Source organism: Alnus glutinosa, chromosome 2 (assembly GCF_958979055.1).
Source record: "Alnus glutinosa chromosome 2, dhAlnGlut1.1, whole genome shotgun sequence".
Taxonomy (NCBI): Eukaryota; Viridiplantae; Streptophyta; class Magnoliopsida; order Fagales; family Betulaceae; genus Alnus; species Alnus glutinosa.
In genome coordinates, this window is record NC_084887.1 from 35,014,536 (window position 1) to 35,028,926 (window position 14,391).

Below are 14,391 nucleotides of genomic sequence, written 5' to 3' on the forward strand. Positions count from 1 at the left end.
TACTAGCTAGTATCTGATGCCTTGGTCAGGTGACCCTTCGGCATCAACAATTTCAGCAATTATTTCATTTACTCTTTTTCAGTAAGCAGACTTCACATGCCTTTCATTAGTTATAGTTTCTGCTAATCTGTTTGGAAAATGTTAGACCTACAAGATTTGTTGACACAGGGATGACACATGTAATCCCTGTTATTGGAGGGTGTTAATATTTTTTAGTTGTTGACATGACTTCAATCGTATGCTTGTTAAAGTGTTTTACATCGTCAAGAGATATATGATTTAGGGACTTTATAAGTTATAGACACCCCTCCTCTCTTAAAGCGTCTTTTGAGAGTGAGTAAGGCTCATGAACTTTTACATGGTATTAGAGCGGGTTCCTTAAACAATAACGGGCATTTTCCTCCCTATGTTGAACATGTGTTTGACCAAAGTTGTCACATGTGAAGGGACGTGTTAAAGCATCCCACATCGCCAAGAAATACATGACCTTATGATTTTACAAGTTATGAACATCCTTCCTCTCTTAAGGTGTCTTTTAAGAGTGAGTAAGACTCATGAATTTTTACAATGCTGACACATGACAATTAATTATAAAAGAGTTGCAGGTAGAAACATGAAATTGAGCCAATTAACCAAAAAGATTCAAAAACTATGATGGGGCAGATTACAAATAAATCAACAAACTCTATACACCAAGTGAGCTAATAGATTAGTCGGTATTCTTCTTCCTTCCGTCCTGATAAAGTTCATTGAACCTTACTCTTCCACAAAAGGCACCTTAAGAAAAGAAGTTTGCTCAAAGCTTATAAAACTCACAACCAAGACATACCTTAGCAAGTGAGACTCCTCTTTAACACACGTCCTACTCCAATCTCTCTCCTTTTCCTCTCTTTAATTTTCCATTAACCAACAAAAAAAAAAAAAAAAAACATGAACATGAACATGAACATGAAATGGTTTTCTGTCCCTCACTCATTTAGTAAGTCATCCTGCAAACATTTTCTAACAAGGTCGGCGGAGCTTGCAGTTGAGTGAACCTGAAAAGCGTGTCAGCCTAGCGACGAATGTCCCGGGCTTCGCCTTGATCATGTCCAGCCTGCCAAATGGCTTACTCTTGCTAGGGTTTCCAGATTCAACAAAGAATGCTCCGTTCATCATAAGATCTCCTTTTGATCTCCACGTCCAGCTCTTCCATACGCTCTCTTGGGCATAGTCCCTCTTTGTCACCTAAAACACCCAAAACCAAAAATTTGAACGGGAGGATTGACATTGCAAAAAATTGAAAGATTATGACTTAAACTAAAACTTTTTTAAAATTTAATGGTATGATTGCAAAAATATAGAAAATAATAAGTTATAAATGAAGTTTTTTCTAAATTTAATTTCTCAAAGGAATATACCTCCTTTGCGGCAAGGTCGGGTGGAGCTATAAACCGGTTTCCCTCGCTTATAATAGTGGGATGTTGGCTACCTCCAATGGCATACATAAGCCAGTGAGTGTAGTCATTGTTAACCACATGGACGAAACCCCATCTACATCTTGGCATCCTTTGCACCAACCCCCTTCCGAAATGGTTGAATGCCACTGTGATTTGCATTATAGAATCGCCGGCATACGTGTCACTTGCGCCAAACAGCATCACCTGCATGCATCATCACAAAATTCATGAACTTCTTCGTCATATATATATATATACTCACACACAAAGATGAATATAAGATTATATAAATTAATTTTAACCCGGCTCATTCAATTAAGTGGGTCAAACTCCTCAATTTTAATCCTTTAATTTTATGTTGAATTTGTGTCGGGTTTGCGAATCGTGTCAAAAATTGTTAGAGCCCTAATGAATACTATGTAGACGTGAAAAAATTAAGTTACATCATTATGACGGGTGAAGTGGCCGTTTGAGATGGTGATGGCCGTGGACCCTTGAATGACATCAATAAGACCATCCTGGCAATTGGACATAGAAAGATGATCAAGCCAAACGTTTGTCGATCCGAAGATAGAAATCCCATCTCCATCACTCCTCGTTCGAATCCCAACATGGTCCACGGAGTCCCTAATCATGCCACCGCCAGATGAAACAATGTCGTGGATGTGTAGCCCATGAATAATCACATTCTTCGCGAACTGTATGGAAATGCCGGCACCATATGCAATGTGGACGTTGGCGCCACGCGCGTCGATGGTCTTATGCGAGGTCACCAACAACTCTTCAGAAAGCTTGATGACCATGTTGTGTGCGAATATGATCCACAAGGGCTTCTTCTGGATCATGGCATGGCGGAGAGTCCCCGATTTTGGGTTCACCATGTAGTTATCTGAGGGATCAGTGACAATGTAGTATTTTCCTCGCTGCCCACCAGTAGTCTTGCGGCCAAACCCGAGGACACATTTTGCCAACCTCTTGCGATTCTTAGCCCAATTTTTTCGGCACCGCCAGCACCGGTCAATAGGGTTTGTAGCTAAGCACTTGCCTGAGTATTTCCTTAGGTGCCTCCTTGTGCTGTTGGTCCCCTCCAAGGCCCTGCATGTACCACAAAAAGTCACAACAGATATTATTATCTACATATATCTTATATATTATATGTTTTTTATGAACACCTTTAATATGTTTGTTTGTATTGCTAACACTACCTTTATATCTAATTGTTATATTTATTAATTTTAATTCAAAATCAACAATTTGAACTGGAGATATTCATTAAAAATAATATATTAAAAGTTAGAATTTAAATTATTTTTCACTCACAACTTTTATATGTATTACACCCATGTATTAATCCATTGGAGTTCACATGTCTAATTGTCTAAATGAGTGAGCCTCACACCTCGAACTACTAGGATATTTATTCAGGTAGGCAGATTCCATCGAAACTCTCTCTCATTAACGGTTCGGACATATTGTAATTCGATGAATGAGTTACGGTCAATTCGCCGATATTCACTTTACACGTTCAATTAATACTTACGATGTATCTTTAGCTTTTCAAAGTTACTAATTAATTTTTTTTAAAAAAAATAATAATAATAATAAAGATACGGTAAAATATTGGATAAGTTTGAAAAATGTGACTCTAATAAAGGAGTAAGAAATACAGAGATTGATTATTGGATTAATTACTCATTAACACGGGAGTTGAGTTGCTCGGTGATTTCTTCGGGGTTTGGTTGGTAGGCCTTGAGGGCATCCTTCTTCGCTTCCTCAGATTTATGCTGCCAAAATGTGTCGAATTCAGCAATATGGGCCCGGAGGCTTGGGACTATTACGGCGAAGGAAACGAAAAGAATGAGAGTTAGCCGAGTTGTCGCCATTTCAGCTTCTTTTGTAATTAGTATGGCCAAGGTCTTGGAGTTCACCGGGAGCAGACCTTGGCAGACCAACCGATGGATAGAAGGCTAAGTTTCTAGGGTGGCAACATGGGCTGGATTGCTCCAAGCTATTACTGGAATACAATGGAGGTGATTAAATAGTAGAGCAAGGAGGATAATGGTCGAATATGGAAAGCGGAGATTCAGGGGAACCGTCCTCTTCCAACTGTTTGACTATCCAAAAATTTGTCAAGAAAGCGATCAATTCACCGTCAAAGCCCTGGCAACTCCTATTTTGTGATGGGTTGACCCTCAAAGCAGGGTGTTTCTTTTCTTTTCTTTTCTTTTCTGTTTTCAAACTAGGGTTTGAAATTTAATTTTGAATGCACAATAATTGGTATGCACTAGAATTGTCCCCCGTAGACTCAAATACTGGTGGTTGCCATTGCCAACAGCATTTTTTACATGGTTTAATTATAAATTGAAATCTTTTACAATTGGCTGTTTGAATTGTATCATGACCTGTTTGGAGTAGGTGGCTCTGTAGCCCTCCTCTTTGAAATACGGACAACCTTCGACCCCTACAATTGGGGTGACTAAAGAACAGGTGAGTCTCGCACTTCAAGCAGTTCAAGACAGATAGATCTCACAATCTTATTTTTATGGGTTGTCTGAATTGCAGTATAAGTGGCTGGTGAGCTTTGCAACCCATTCTCTAAATGCAATTCAGGCACCTCAATTGTAGGCATTCCTCATTCCGTAATAACCCATTTTTTTTAAAAAAAAAAAGTAAATAAATAAATAAAAAGAAGCTCATGTTCCAATAATATTATCCAACCATAATGAACCATTAGGATATGAGACATTTTGAATTGGGACTGAAGGACTGGGATTGACTCATTTTGACGGGTTATAAGTTTTATAGCCATCTTGTCCAAACTGTCTATTGTCTGTTTTGTTTTCCTCTCCTTCTTCTTCTTCTTCTTTTTTTTTTTTTAAAAAAAAAAAAATCCAATATTATAATTTATCCCTAAAACATATTAAACGTATAGAATTTAGTGAAACTAACCAATGGATTACAATCTCCCAATTCCTACCATTTACATACCAAAACCTCGTTCCGTTAGGAAATCTCGTTAAATCGGACGGAATATTCAATTTTTAGACATTAAATTTTGTTTAAAGACAATAACTTCAAACAGTAATTTAATATATATATATATATATATATATATATTTTTTTTTTTTTTTTCCTTTTCCTTTTTTTTCTTTTTTTTTAATTGTTTGATTTTAAGGTATTATATGTAAATTTGAAACTTGAGTTAAGGTATTTGAGTCTTTTCACGAATTTGACTGACGGAATGGGAGTTTTAATATGTAAATGGTAGTTCAATGCTCTCTTTTGGTTGAGGTGTCAGTTCGTGGTATTATATTGACAATGACCAATAGTTGATGGAAGAAAATGTAATTACTCAAAAAAATAATAATAATAGTTTTCACATTTATGTCACGTCAGAATACTTTTTCAAATCAAACTCAATATACAAAATACTCATAAAAACACCAAAAAAAAAAAAAAAAAAATCATCTTTATGTTACATTACAACACTTTTTCAATCCAAAACAAAAATCATCACTCTTTTGTTAGCTTTTTACCAAAAGTTATGTTTAGTTAAGGGTAGAGGGTAAGGGTTGGGTGTCCCGTGTCCGTGTGCCTTCTTTCATCGCTCAAGGATTTTCAAACTCCGCCATGGCATGGCCATGATTTCAAGATAATCTCAAGCATTTATAACTCTTCAAATGATTCCGATAAGGAGTTATTTATTCTAGAAAGATGTGTTCACATAGGCATCAATCTAATATTGCGTTCATGTATAAGAAGGCGTTCTTTGGAGTATATATATGAAGCACCAAACTTTGATGCCATGAAAATGCTTGCAAGCATACAATATATGCCTGAATAGAACTTTACTGTTTTTCACTCACACGTGTATATTCAATATATACACACGCAACAAAATAGAGAAAATGTTGTCGGTTGATTGCATTTTGTAAGAGTACTTTTGTAACGATCCTTGAAAAATGGCTAGTCACATCTGCATTATTATTTCAAAACGACTAATTAAGTTATAATTGGAGTTTCTTAGAATCGATTATAAAGTTCAGTCTCACATAATAAAGAACAAATTTGAAACTTAATATCGATCCATAAGCTCCTTTCATAATCTACCTACTCTATGTGGACTAATCATCTTCTCAATATGAGACCGGGTGTTACAACTTTAATAATATTTTCTCAAAATAATTTTGTCTCTAATTTATAAAAGTTGAAAGCATTAGCTAGAAACTATAGGCAATCGAATTAAATAGAAAGCAGCGAATCCCAATTACCGACTAAGAGACGCGTATAAAGCAATGAGAAACTAACATAACATTAGCATTTCTTGGGGAGGATAAGGATTCGAATGAGTATTAAGCACTGGTCTACTTCCTTTATATTATTTAGGGTCCGTTTGGATTTGCGATTTCAAAACGTGCGATCTTTAAAAACACAGTTAAGCATTTGGTAAAATCACATGCTATTTTTTAAAAACGCATTTTTGAAGATACATTTTTGTGATTTTGATTTAAAATCACTTTTTTTTTTTTTGTCTGCAAAATTGCATTACCAAACACCCTCTTATTACAGCTAAAGAAAGAGTTTGGCTAAAATTAAATGTGAATGGAACACAAGTAAAATGGAGAGGGCTGGAAAAGGTTTTCAGATCAGGAAACTGGGTACGTTAGTCAATCTCGTGTGATGACATGTACCAATGGAGTTCAATACTAAATTGCTTTTCTAATAAATTAAAAATCATACTATGCAATATTCTTTTCTTTAATTAATAGAGCAGTGGGAGAATAAGAGTCTAGCCGCCACTGTCAGGATGATTCCATGCTTTTCTGGAATAGGAATTCTAGAATTTAATACACTTCAATGAAGGACAACAAAACTATAATATATATATATATATATATATATATATATATATATATATATATAGGTGCACTGATAATCACTGATCAACCAACATATTCATGTTAGCAGTTCAGTTGGATGGGAGAATTGGGCAGATTAATTATCATCCTCTTTTAAGCAGTTGGTTCCTGAGTCCTGATATTTGATGAGGATATGCACTGATAATCACTGATCAACCAACATATTCATGTTAGCAGTTCAGTTGGATGGGAGAATTGAGCAGATTAATTATCATCCTCTTTTAAGCAGTTGGTTCCTGAGTCCTGATATTTGATGAGGATATGCATGGACCAGCAGCATCCAATTTGCCTGCAACAGTGCACCACATGGTTGGTTTCAATGTTACAAATCTTGGAACATATTCCTGCTCATGAACACACTTTTTAGGTAGCTAGGGCCTAGGAGCCTAGGAAGATGCCCATGAAAAAGTAACAACAGGCTGAAAAATAATATATAACTTCAAGGAAAAGTTCAATGATAAGACAATCCACATCTATGATATTGTTCCCAAATTACATATGTATTTCCTTACTGATATTCTACAACTATAGCTCCTGGTTATTTCCAGTAGCAGAAGTCGATCTATATGCCTCACAATGGCCAGTGGGTACCAAAGAAGAAGAAAAGTTAATACCTTTTAGAGTTGCATCTAATCTGGCTTGGGTTGTTGCCTGCAAGAAATTTAGTTAGAGCTGCATGGCTTAATAAGGGCTGCAGATGCTTTTTCCAGGAACATACTTGACCCTATAATTTGTGGATTGTGAAACTTTAGGTGGTGTAAGCCAAACAGGCATAAGTTTCTATAGTTCATATTGAGCTTCCCTCGTGTTAGAATATAATAAAATGATTAAATCCGCCCATTTTTATTAGTTTAACCTTTTGGGATAAATAATATTTTAGCATGGTACGTATCAAAGCCAGAAATCATGAGTTTGAATTCTAACTTCACAATTTACCTCTCATTTCAATTAAATATCTCACGTATTAGACCTCACCTTTTAAGGTGGCATTTCAGCCGACACATGAGAATGAGTGTTGGAATATAATTAAATGATTAAATTTATCTCTTCCTATCAACTTAAGCTTTTGAGATAAGTAGTGACTTATCACCCGGCACCAAAGCATCACAAAAACAGAAAGGCAAAAGCTAAGACATTACATGTGGAATTCTTGGCAAGTCACTAGGAGAGACACACTCAACCGCTAATGAGACTCTGAAAGGATTTGTCAGTATCGTTTGTAAAACAATCATGGGTTTTGTGCTTATCTTTTGATGATCAATCTTACTGATTGGATTGTCGATCTCATAGAAGATAGCTTGAAGAAAGGAAAACAACACTAGGTTTTCTAGGTGGAATTTCACATTTTTCAAAAGCAAATTCCCAAGAACACTTATTCTCACACTTTTGACCAAATTCAGCAGAAATTCTTCTGCACCACTGTTATGAAGTCAGCACTGATTACTTCTCTTGCAATTCACTCTTTATTCCTTCCTACCGGCCACTTCAAAACCTCAAAAGAAAAATATAAATGCTATGAAAATCATAAGTTAAACTACCTGGGTCGACAAAAACTTTCCAATACAATCAAGAAAGGGTGTAATGGTCATTGGCACCTACGAAATGGGCCAGTCAGACTAAATCATATGAATAGATAAAATATATGCAGATCTTTTATGATTCAAACAAGCATACACTGTTTTTCCTGCAGGGTCAAAATGAGGAACCCAAAAATAAAATAGGTAAAAGTACAAGTAGCTTCCTCAAACTATTATCTTAGTGTCAATGTTCCCTAAACTACCAATTGTATCAATATTCCTTTCCTAAATTACTAAAAAATGTCAATGTTTCTCTTAATGACAAAAATACCCTTCATAAAATTATTAATTTAAAAAAAAAAAATTATTAAAAAAAAATCTAAAATTACACAAGGTTATACAAAAAACTAAAATAACAAATAACAAATAATTAAAAAACAAAAAAACAAAAAACTGGCTTTTTTTTTGTTTTGTTTTGTTTTGTTTCTTTTTTAACAATTTTTTTTTATATAATTTTCATTATTTTTTCGTTTGTTTTTTTTTAAAAAAAAAAATGTTTCTTTTTTCTTTTTTTAATTTTTTTTTCTTTATTTTTAGTTTTAGTTTTTTTTTATAAGAACATTTATGTCTTATTGAAATTATTTTAGGATTATTTTTGTCTTTTTGTTAGTATTAGGGAGGGACATTGACATTTTTTTGTAGTTTGAGGGGAGATATTGACACCAATGGTAATTTGGAGAGATTTTGACAATTGAATGGTAGTTTGAGGGGGTTATATGCATATTTTTTCAATAAAATAAAATAAACTATATGTAAAATTTTAAAGCCTAACCGAGGTTCAGAGTCATCATGGCTAGCCTATATATTTCTCTTTTGCCTGAAGAGCCACCAGTAAGCCGAAAGAACAAGAACACATGAGCATGGAATCAACCTTTTTGCTCATGGTGACAAAAATACCCTGATCTTTATATTCTATCACCGTGTCCATCACTAAAACTTAGCAATCAGATCGAACAGGCAAAGAAATATATACCAAAAGCAGATTTGTATACATCACAAATTTATACGCAACATTTTTAAAGTAACCTATGTAAAAAGGCAATAACTGTGCTCGCATCCTGACACAAACAATGACAGCTTGAGGGCATTCTCAGAGAGGAGGCTTCTACTAAAAGAGGAATTCCCCCCCCCCCACCTTAACTTTTCATGGTTTAACAAAGCAGCCAAGATTGCATAAACCAGCTATGATACCAAGAATTCTGATATTTTTTCAATCCTACAACTACTAACCATCATGATCACCCTAGCTGATGTCTATCATGTTTTGGCAGCCACAGTCCCATTATATGTTGTGATGATTGTAGCCTACGTCTCAGTAAAATGGTGGAAGCTTTTCACACCAGATCAATGTTCAGGCATAAACATGTTTGTGGCAAAATACTCGATTCCACTGCTGTCGTTCCAAGTGATCTCTGACAACAACCCCTACAAAATGAACCTGAAACTAATATTTGCTGACTTCATGCAGAAACTACTTGCCATTTCTTTATTGACAGCAATTACTAAAGTCTGCTCCTGGGGAGACTTGAATTCGATCATTACTGGTATCTCCCTGTCAACACTGCCTAACACATTGATCCTGGGACTTCCACTGTTGAAAGCCATGTATGGTGAAGAAGCAGCTAAGCTCCTTGCCCAGATAGTTGTCTTGCAAAGCCTCGTTTGGTACAATCTACTATTGTTTCTGTTTGAGCTCAGTGCCGCGAAGGCAGCCCTCATCACACCACCATTAGAAGCCACAGGTAGGTGTTCAGAATTTTCACTTAAAAGGTTACCGATTCAAAGCATCATTTGTGTAGAAGAAATGTAAATAACTTTAATAGCATTAAACCCGCTTGCCTGAATTCCATTTGAACTCCCTAAACATTAACAGGAGAACCATTTTCAATCACGTTCAGTCAACTTAATTTAAACACCTCAAGATAAATCACATTTGCCCCGTAGAAATTCCAGTTTCTCTATTTCTTCTTTTCGGTTAACTCTACAGTTCACCTCCTATTTCAATTAAATATTTCACGTGTTGTCCTTCACTTATTAAAAGAAAATTGGAACTCACACGTGAGGAAAAATGTTAAGATATTTGATTGAATGATTGAATTTACCATTTTCTATCGGCTTAAGCTTTTGAGAAAAGCTGTGACGTTGCCTGTGCATCAGGTCTGCATCTGGTATAAAACCAGTAATACATATATACTTCAGAATGAAATTTAACATATAACATAATAATGCATATATTTCACGTCTTGGTTTTCGCTTTTGCTTATATAAATTCACATTAGTAAAACTGTATTGTTTGCGTACTGTTTAAAGTAGCAACAGAAGCCCCCCAAGAGGCACAGACAAAAGAGGAAGAGGAGGAACTGAGAACCAGAAGTACAAAGAAAATCAAAACCATGCTCCTTCTTCTAACAGTGGGGAAGAAGCTTTTAAGAAACCCCAATACTCATGCTACTTTCCTGGGTCTTATTTGGGCAAGCATACACTACAAGTAAGCCTAAGGCAACCTCATTATAGATTCCACTTGAGACAGATTGTTGACAAAGTACTTAAGTCTCAGAAAGAGCAATTTTTTGCAGGTGGGGAGTAAAAATGCCAGAAATCGTCAAACAATCAATACTGATAATTTCAAATGGGGGACTTGGCATGGCAATGTTCAGCTTAGGTTTGAGTAAACATATATGATTACATACCATAAAAACTTTAACAAGAACCCTAATAGAATCATTCAACTTTTGCAATTGGATTTCTTAACAGGTCTTTTCATGGCATCACGAGTTAGCATAATAGCATGCGGGACCCGGATGGCATTTGTAGCCATGGCAATGAAGTTCCTAATGGGGCCTGCCCTAATGGCACTGTCTTCAACTGCCACTGGACTAAAGGGCAGAGTCTTCAGAGAGGCTATTGTGCAGGTTCATATAATTTGTTTACTTGTTAAATCGTCAATTCTCCCCAAAAGTTTAAGTTGATAGGAAACGGTTTATTTAATAATTTAGTCAACATTCACATTTTTTTTAATAAGTGACGCCTAACACGTGAAATATTTAATTAAAATGGGAAGAAAATAACAAAAACAAGGTTTGAACTTGGTTTGAACTTAGTTTGAACTCAGAACTCTTACTTTGATATTATGTCAAATTATCACTTATCTCAAAACTCAAAAGCTTAAGCCAATAGGAAATAGCTAACATACTCAAAGCATACAATATTCAGCATAGAGGTTAAATAATTTTTATTGTATACTGCAGGCAGCTCTTCCCCAAGGAATTGTTCCATTTGTTTTTGCCAAGGAGTATAACATACATCCAGACATATTGAGCACCGGGTAATTAATGCTTCAGTGCATCTCGAATTTAAAACTCTGCATATGCTTCAACTGCAACCTGAGATCTGTTCTTGTTCTGCTTGCAGGGTAATTTTTGGGATTCTCATTTCCATGCCAATAGCTTTAGCCTACTACTTTCTGCTAGCATTGTAGAGTGCTATATATATAACCAGGAATTTCTGTGACATGTTTTTAAGCAGGAAACCATCAATTGTTAAAGATGGATTGCACAAGTTTATTCAATTTATTTAAGTTCATGTGACATGTGACATGACTATTTCACCCAAGAACAGATAAATGTATTTATTAAGAAATTATCAACCTAATGCATGAAGAACGAAATAACAGTTACATGTAATTTTATATATATCCCCACTTGAGATTGAGAAATTATGGGAATTTTGGAGCAGGAGGAAGTTGGTGGATTAGTTTACCTTATTTTGAAATTATAAAAAATAAAAAGATTATGGCGAAGCTTATATCCATTGTAAGAAAATGTCCAATAGGGCTACGTTTTAATTTTGTTTACATTTTTTTTTCATTTGTATTATAAAAGCCGTGTTTATAGAGACGATATTGTATTATCAAAGCATAAGTGTACTATAATATGGTACGTAAAAGATATTAAGTAATACTACATACAATCTCACTTTTTCACACTTATTTTTACATACTCTTTAATAGTTTTTAAAATCATCATTAGATTTGACACGAATCCTTTTAAATTCAAGCCATTGGATGAAGGCCTCAAACTAGTTTGGAAGGAGTTGGGCCTTGGTCAATGCATGCCAGCATGGCCATGTTCATGATGGGCCGCTTAGAAAATGAGTTGGAATTTGTCCGAGCCCATATCATGATAAGATTAGAATATTATTAATGATTTTGGTTTATTGTTAGCATTGAATTTCCTTATTTCCCATAGTTTTCCAATTTTTGGAAATTTTCCCATCCTTTTTTTTTTTTTTTTTTTTTTTTTTTTTTTTTTTTTTTTTTTTTTTTTTATAAAGATACTTGAAAGGAAATTACAAACTAAAGCCATAAAAAAAATTGGGTAAATGTATAATAAATATCTGAGTCGATGCGTGATTTGAAAATACCCCCTTATTTTTTAACATTAATTCTTTAACTTTTTCTCGTTTTTGAATTGGGTCATTACGTCACTTTTCCATCCAATTTTGCAAACTTTGTTAGTGCCATGTATCTATTTTTGTCACATTACCTTAAAATATTATTTTTTTAATAATTTTATTTTTTAAAAAAATATAATAATTAAAATAAAATATTTTAAGGTGATGTGGCGAAAAATAGACACGTGGCACTAATAGAGTTTTTAAAATTGGATGGAAAAGTGACGGAAGGGTCCAATTCAAAAACGCAAAAAAAGTTAAGGAATTAATGTTAAAAATTAAAAAATTAGGAAGCATTTTCAAATCGCGAGTCGACTCAGAGATTTGTTATACATTTATCCTAAAAAAAAAATATATGATTTAAGAGAAAATAGAAACAACCAAAACAAGAAAGCAGAAAACGTCTAAAACAAAACAACAAACAGACAAAAACAAACTATACATAACAACAGTAGAAAACTAAAAAGGAGGGTCCTTGCCGCTTTGCATTAGTTAGACTTTCTATAGAGAGAAATGATCCCTACACTCATTTCTTACAACAGTCCCACAACAAGCTGATGTGGCTGGTAATATTTTATTACTTTTTTTGTTTTGTTTTGTTTTGTTTTCTTTTTGTAAAAAAATAATAAAATACTACCAGCCACGTCAGCTTGTTGTGGGGCTGTTGTGAGAAATGAGTGTAGGGATCATTTCTCTTCTATAGATGAGAAATTTCCATGTTTAATTTAAGAGAAAAGTACACATAACTCCCTCAAACTACCACTCAATTGTCAATGTACCCTCCAAACTACCAATTGTGTCAATGTTCCCCCTTAAATTACCAAAAAATGTCAATGTCCCCCCTAAGACTAACAAAAAGACAAAAATGACCTTAATTTTTTTTTCGAATAAGACAAAAATGTCCTCATAAATTCAAAAAATTAAAATTAAAAATTAAAAATTAAAAAATTAAAAATTAAAAATTAAAAAAAAAAATTAAAAAAAAACAATGAAAAAGGAACAATTTTTTTTTTAAAAAAAAAGCAAACAAAAAATAACTGAAATTTATTTTTTAAAAAAATAAAAAATAAAACAAATGAAAAAAAGAAAAAGAAAAGCCAATTTTTATTAAATTAAAAAACGAAAAAAGAACAATTTTTTTTAAATAAAAAAAAACGAAAAAACAAAAAATAACAGAAATTTATTTATTTATTTTAAAAATAAAACAAATTAAAAAAAAAACCAGTTTTTATTAAAATAAAAAAAAAAGGAAAAAAGAACAATTTTTTTAAAAATAAAAAATAAATAACAGTTTAAATTTTTTATTATTTTTTGGAAGAAATTTTTGTTATTTTAGTTTTATTTTATTTTAATAATTTTATAAAGGGCATTTTTGTCATTAGGGAGACATTGACTTATTTTGGTAGTTTAGGGGGGGGGACATTGACACAATTGGTAGTTTAGGAGGTACATTAACAATGAAGTGATGGTTTGATGAGGTTATACGTACTTTTCCCTTAATTTAATTATAGCAACTAATTAGTTTTTTTCTAGTTACAATTTACAAAGCTTAAAAAAGAGTGCTGAATGCAATGAAAAAAACAACTTTGAGAATAAACTATTAAAATATTGAGTATTAAAATATGTTGCTTCTATTTCTTTATGCTGCGTCAGAATGTCTACGCGTATACCATGCGTGATAGCACGTGTAGACTCTTACCAAAGGCAACACATGATCTGGTTGGACTTGGATCACGGGTTGGATTGATGTTTGTGCCATAGTGGGTCGGATCTAAACACTTTGCCTGGGCAAAGCAAGTGGTATAGGAAACGGGTCGAATAAGCATCGACCCATGCAGCGCATGAGACACGTCACACATTCTAGACAACGTAAGCAGTGGCAATACGTGGCCCCTACAGCTCCTACTACGCATATCACATATGAGCTTGTGGCTATCCCTATACGACGTGGCTTCAGGGATTCGTGAAATGCATGAGGAAATAGAAATGCTATATATCCAACTA

General features: G+C 34.0%; 2 protein-coding genes across 3 annotated transcripts; one reads left to right on the plus strand and one right to left on the minus strand.

Moving 5' to 3' along the window:
- Nucleotides 1–1,002: 1,002 nt before the first annotated feature.
- On the minus strand, nucleotides 1,003–3,322 carry LOC133861623 (pectate lyase-like). Its single transcript, XM_062297414.1, has 4 exons — nucleotides 3,132–3,322; nucleotides 1,883–2,534; nucleotides 1,401–1,643; nucleotides 1,003–1,227 (listed from the first exon to the last, which is right to left on the minus strand). The coding sequence occupies exons 1-4, from the start codon at nucleotides 3,320–3,322 to the stop codon at nucleotides 1,003–1,005; spliced, it is 1,311 nt and encodes a 436-aa protein (XP_062153398.1).
- Nucleotides 3,323–9,051: 5,729 nt separating this feature from the next.
- On the plus strand, nucleotides 9,052–11,522 carry LOC133861191 (probable auxin efflux carrier component 8). Of its 2 annotated transcripts, none has more exons than XM_062296915.1 (6): nucleotides 9,052–9,677; nucleotides 10,249–10,423; nucleotides 10,512–10,597; nucleotides 10,690–10,847; nucleotides 11,184–11,260; nucleotides 11,347–11,522. In XM_062296915.1, exons 1-6 carry the CDS (start codon nucleotides 9,170–9,172, stop codon nucleotides 11,411–11,413), a joined length of 1,071 nt encoding a protein of 356 aa, XP_062152899.1. In that variant the 5' UTR covers nucleotides 9,052–9,169; the 3' UTR covers nucleotides 11,414–11,522. The 2 variants fall into 2 exon arrangements, with proteins under 2 accessions (XP_062152899.1, XP_062152898.1); XM_062296914.1 differs by having other exon boundaries at nucleotides 9,055–9,677; nucleotides 10,246–10,423.
- Nucleotides 11,523–14,391: the final 2,869 nt, after the last annotated feature.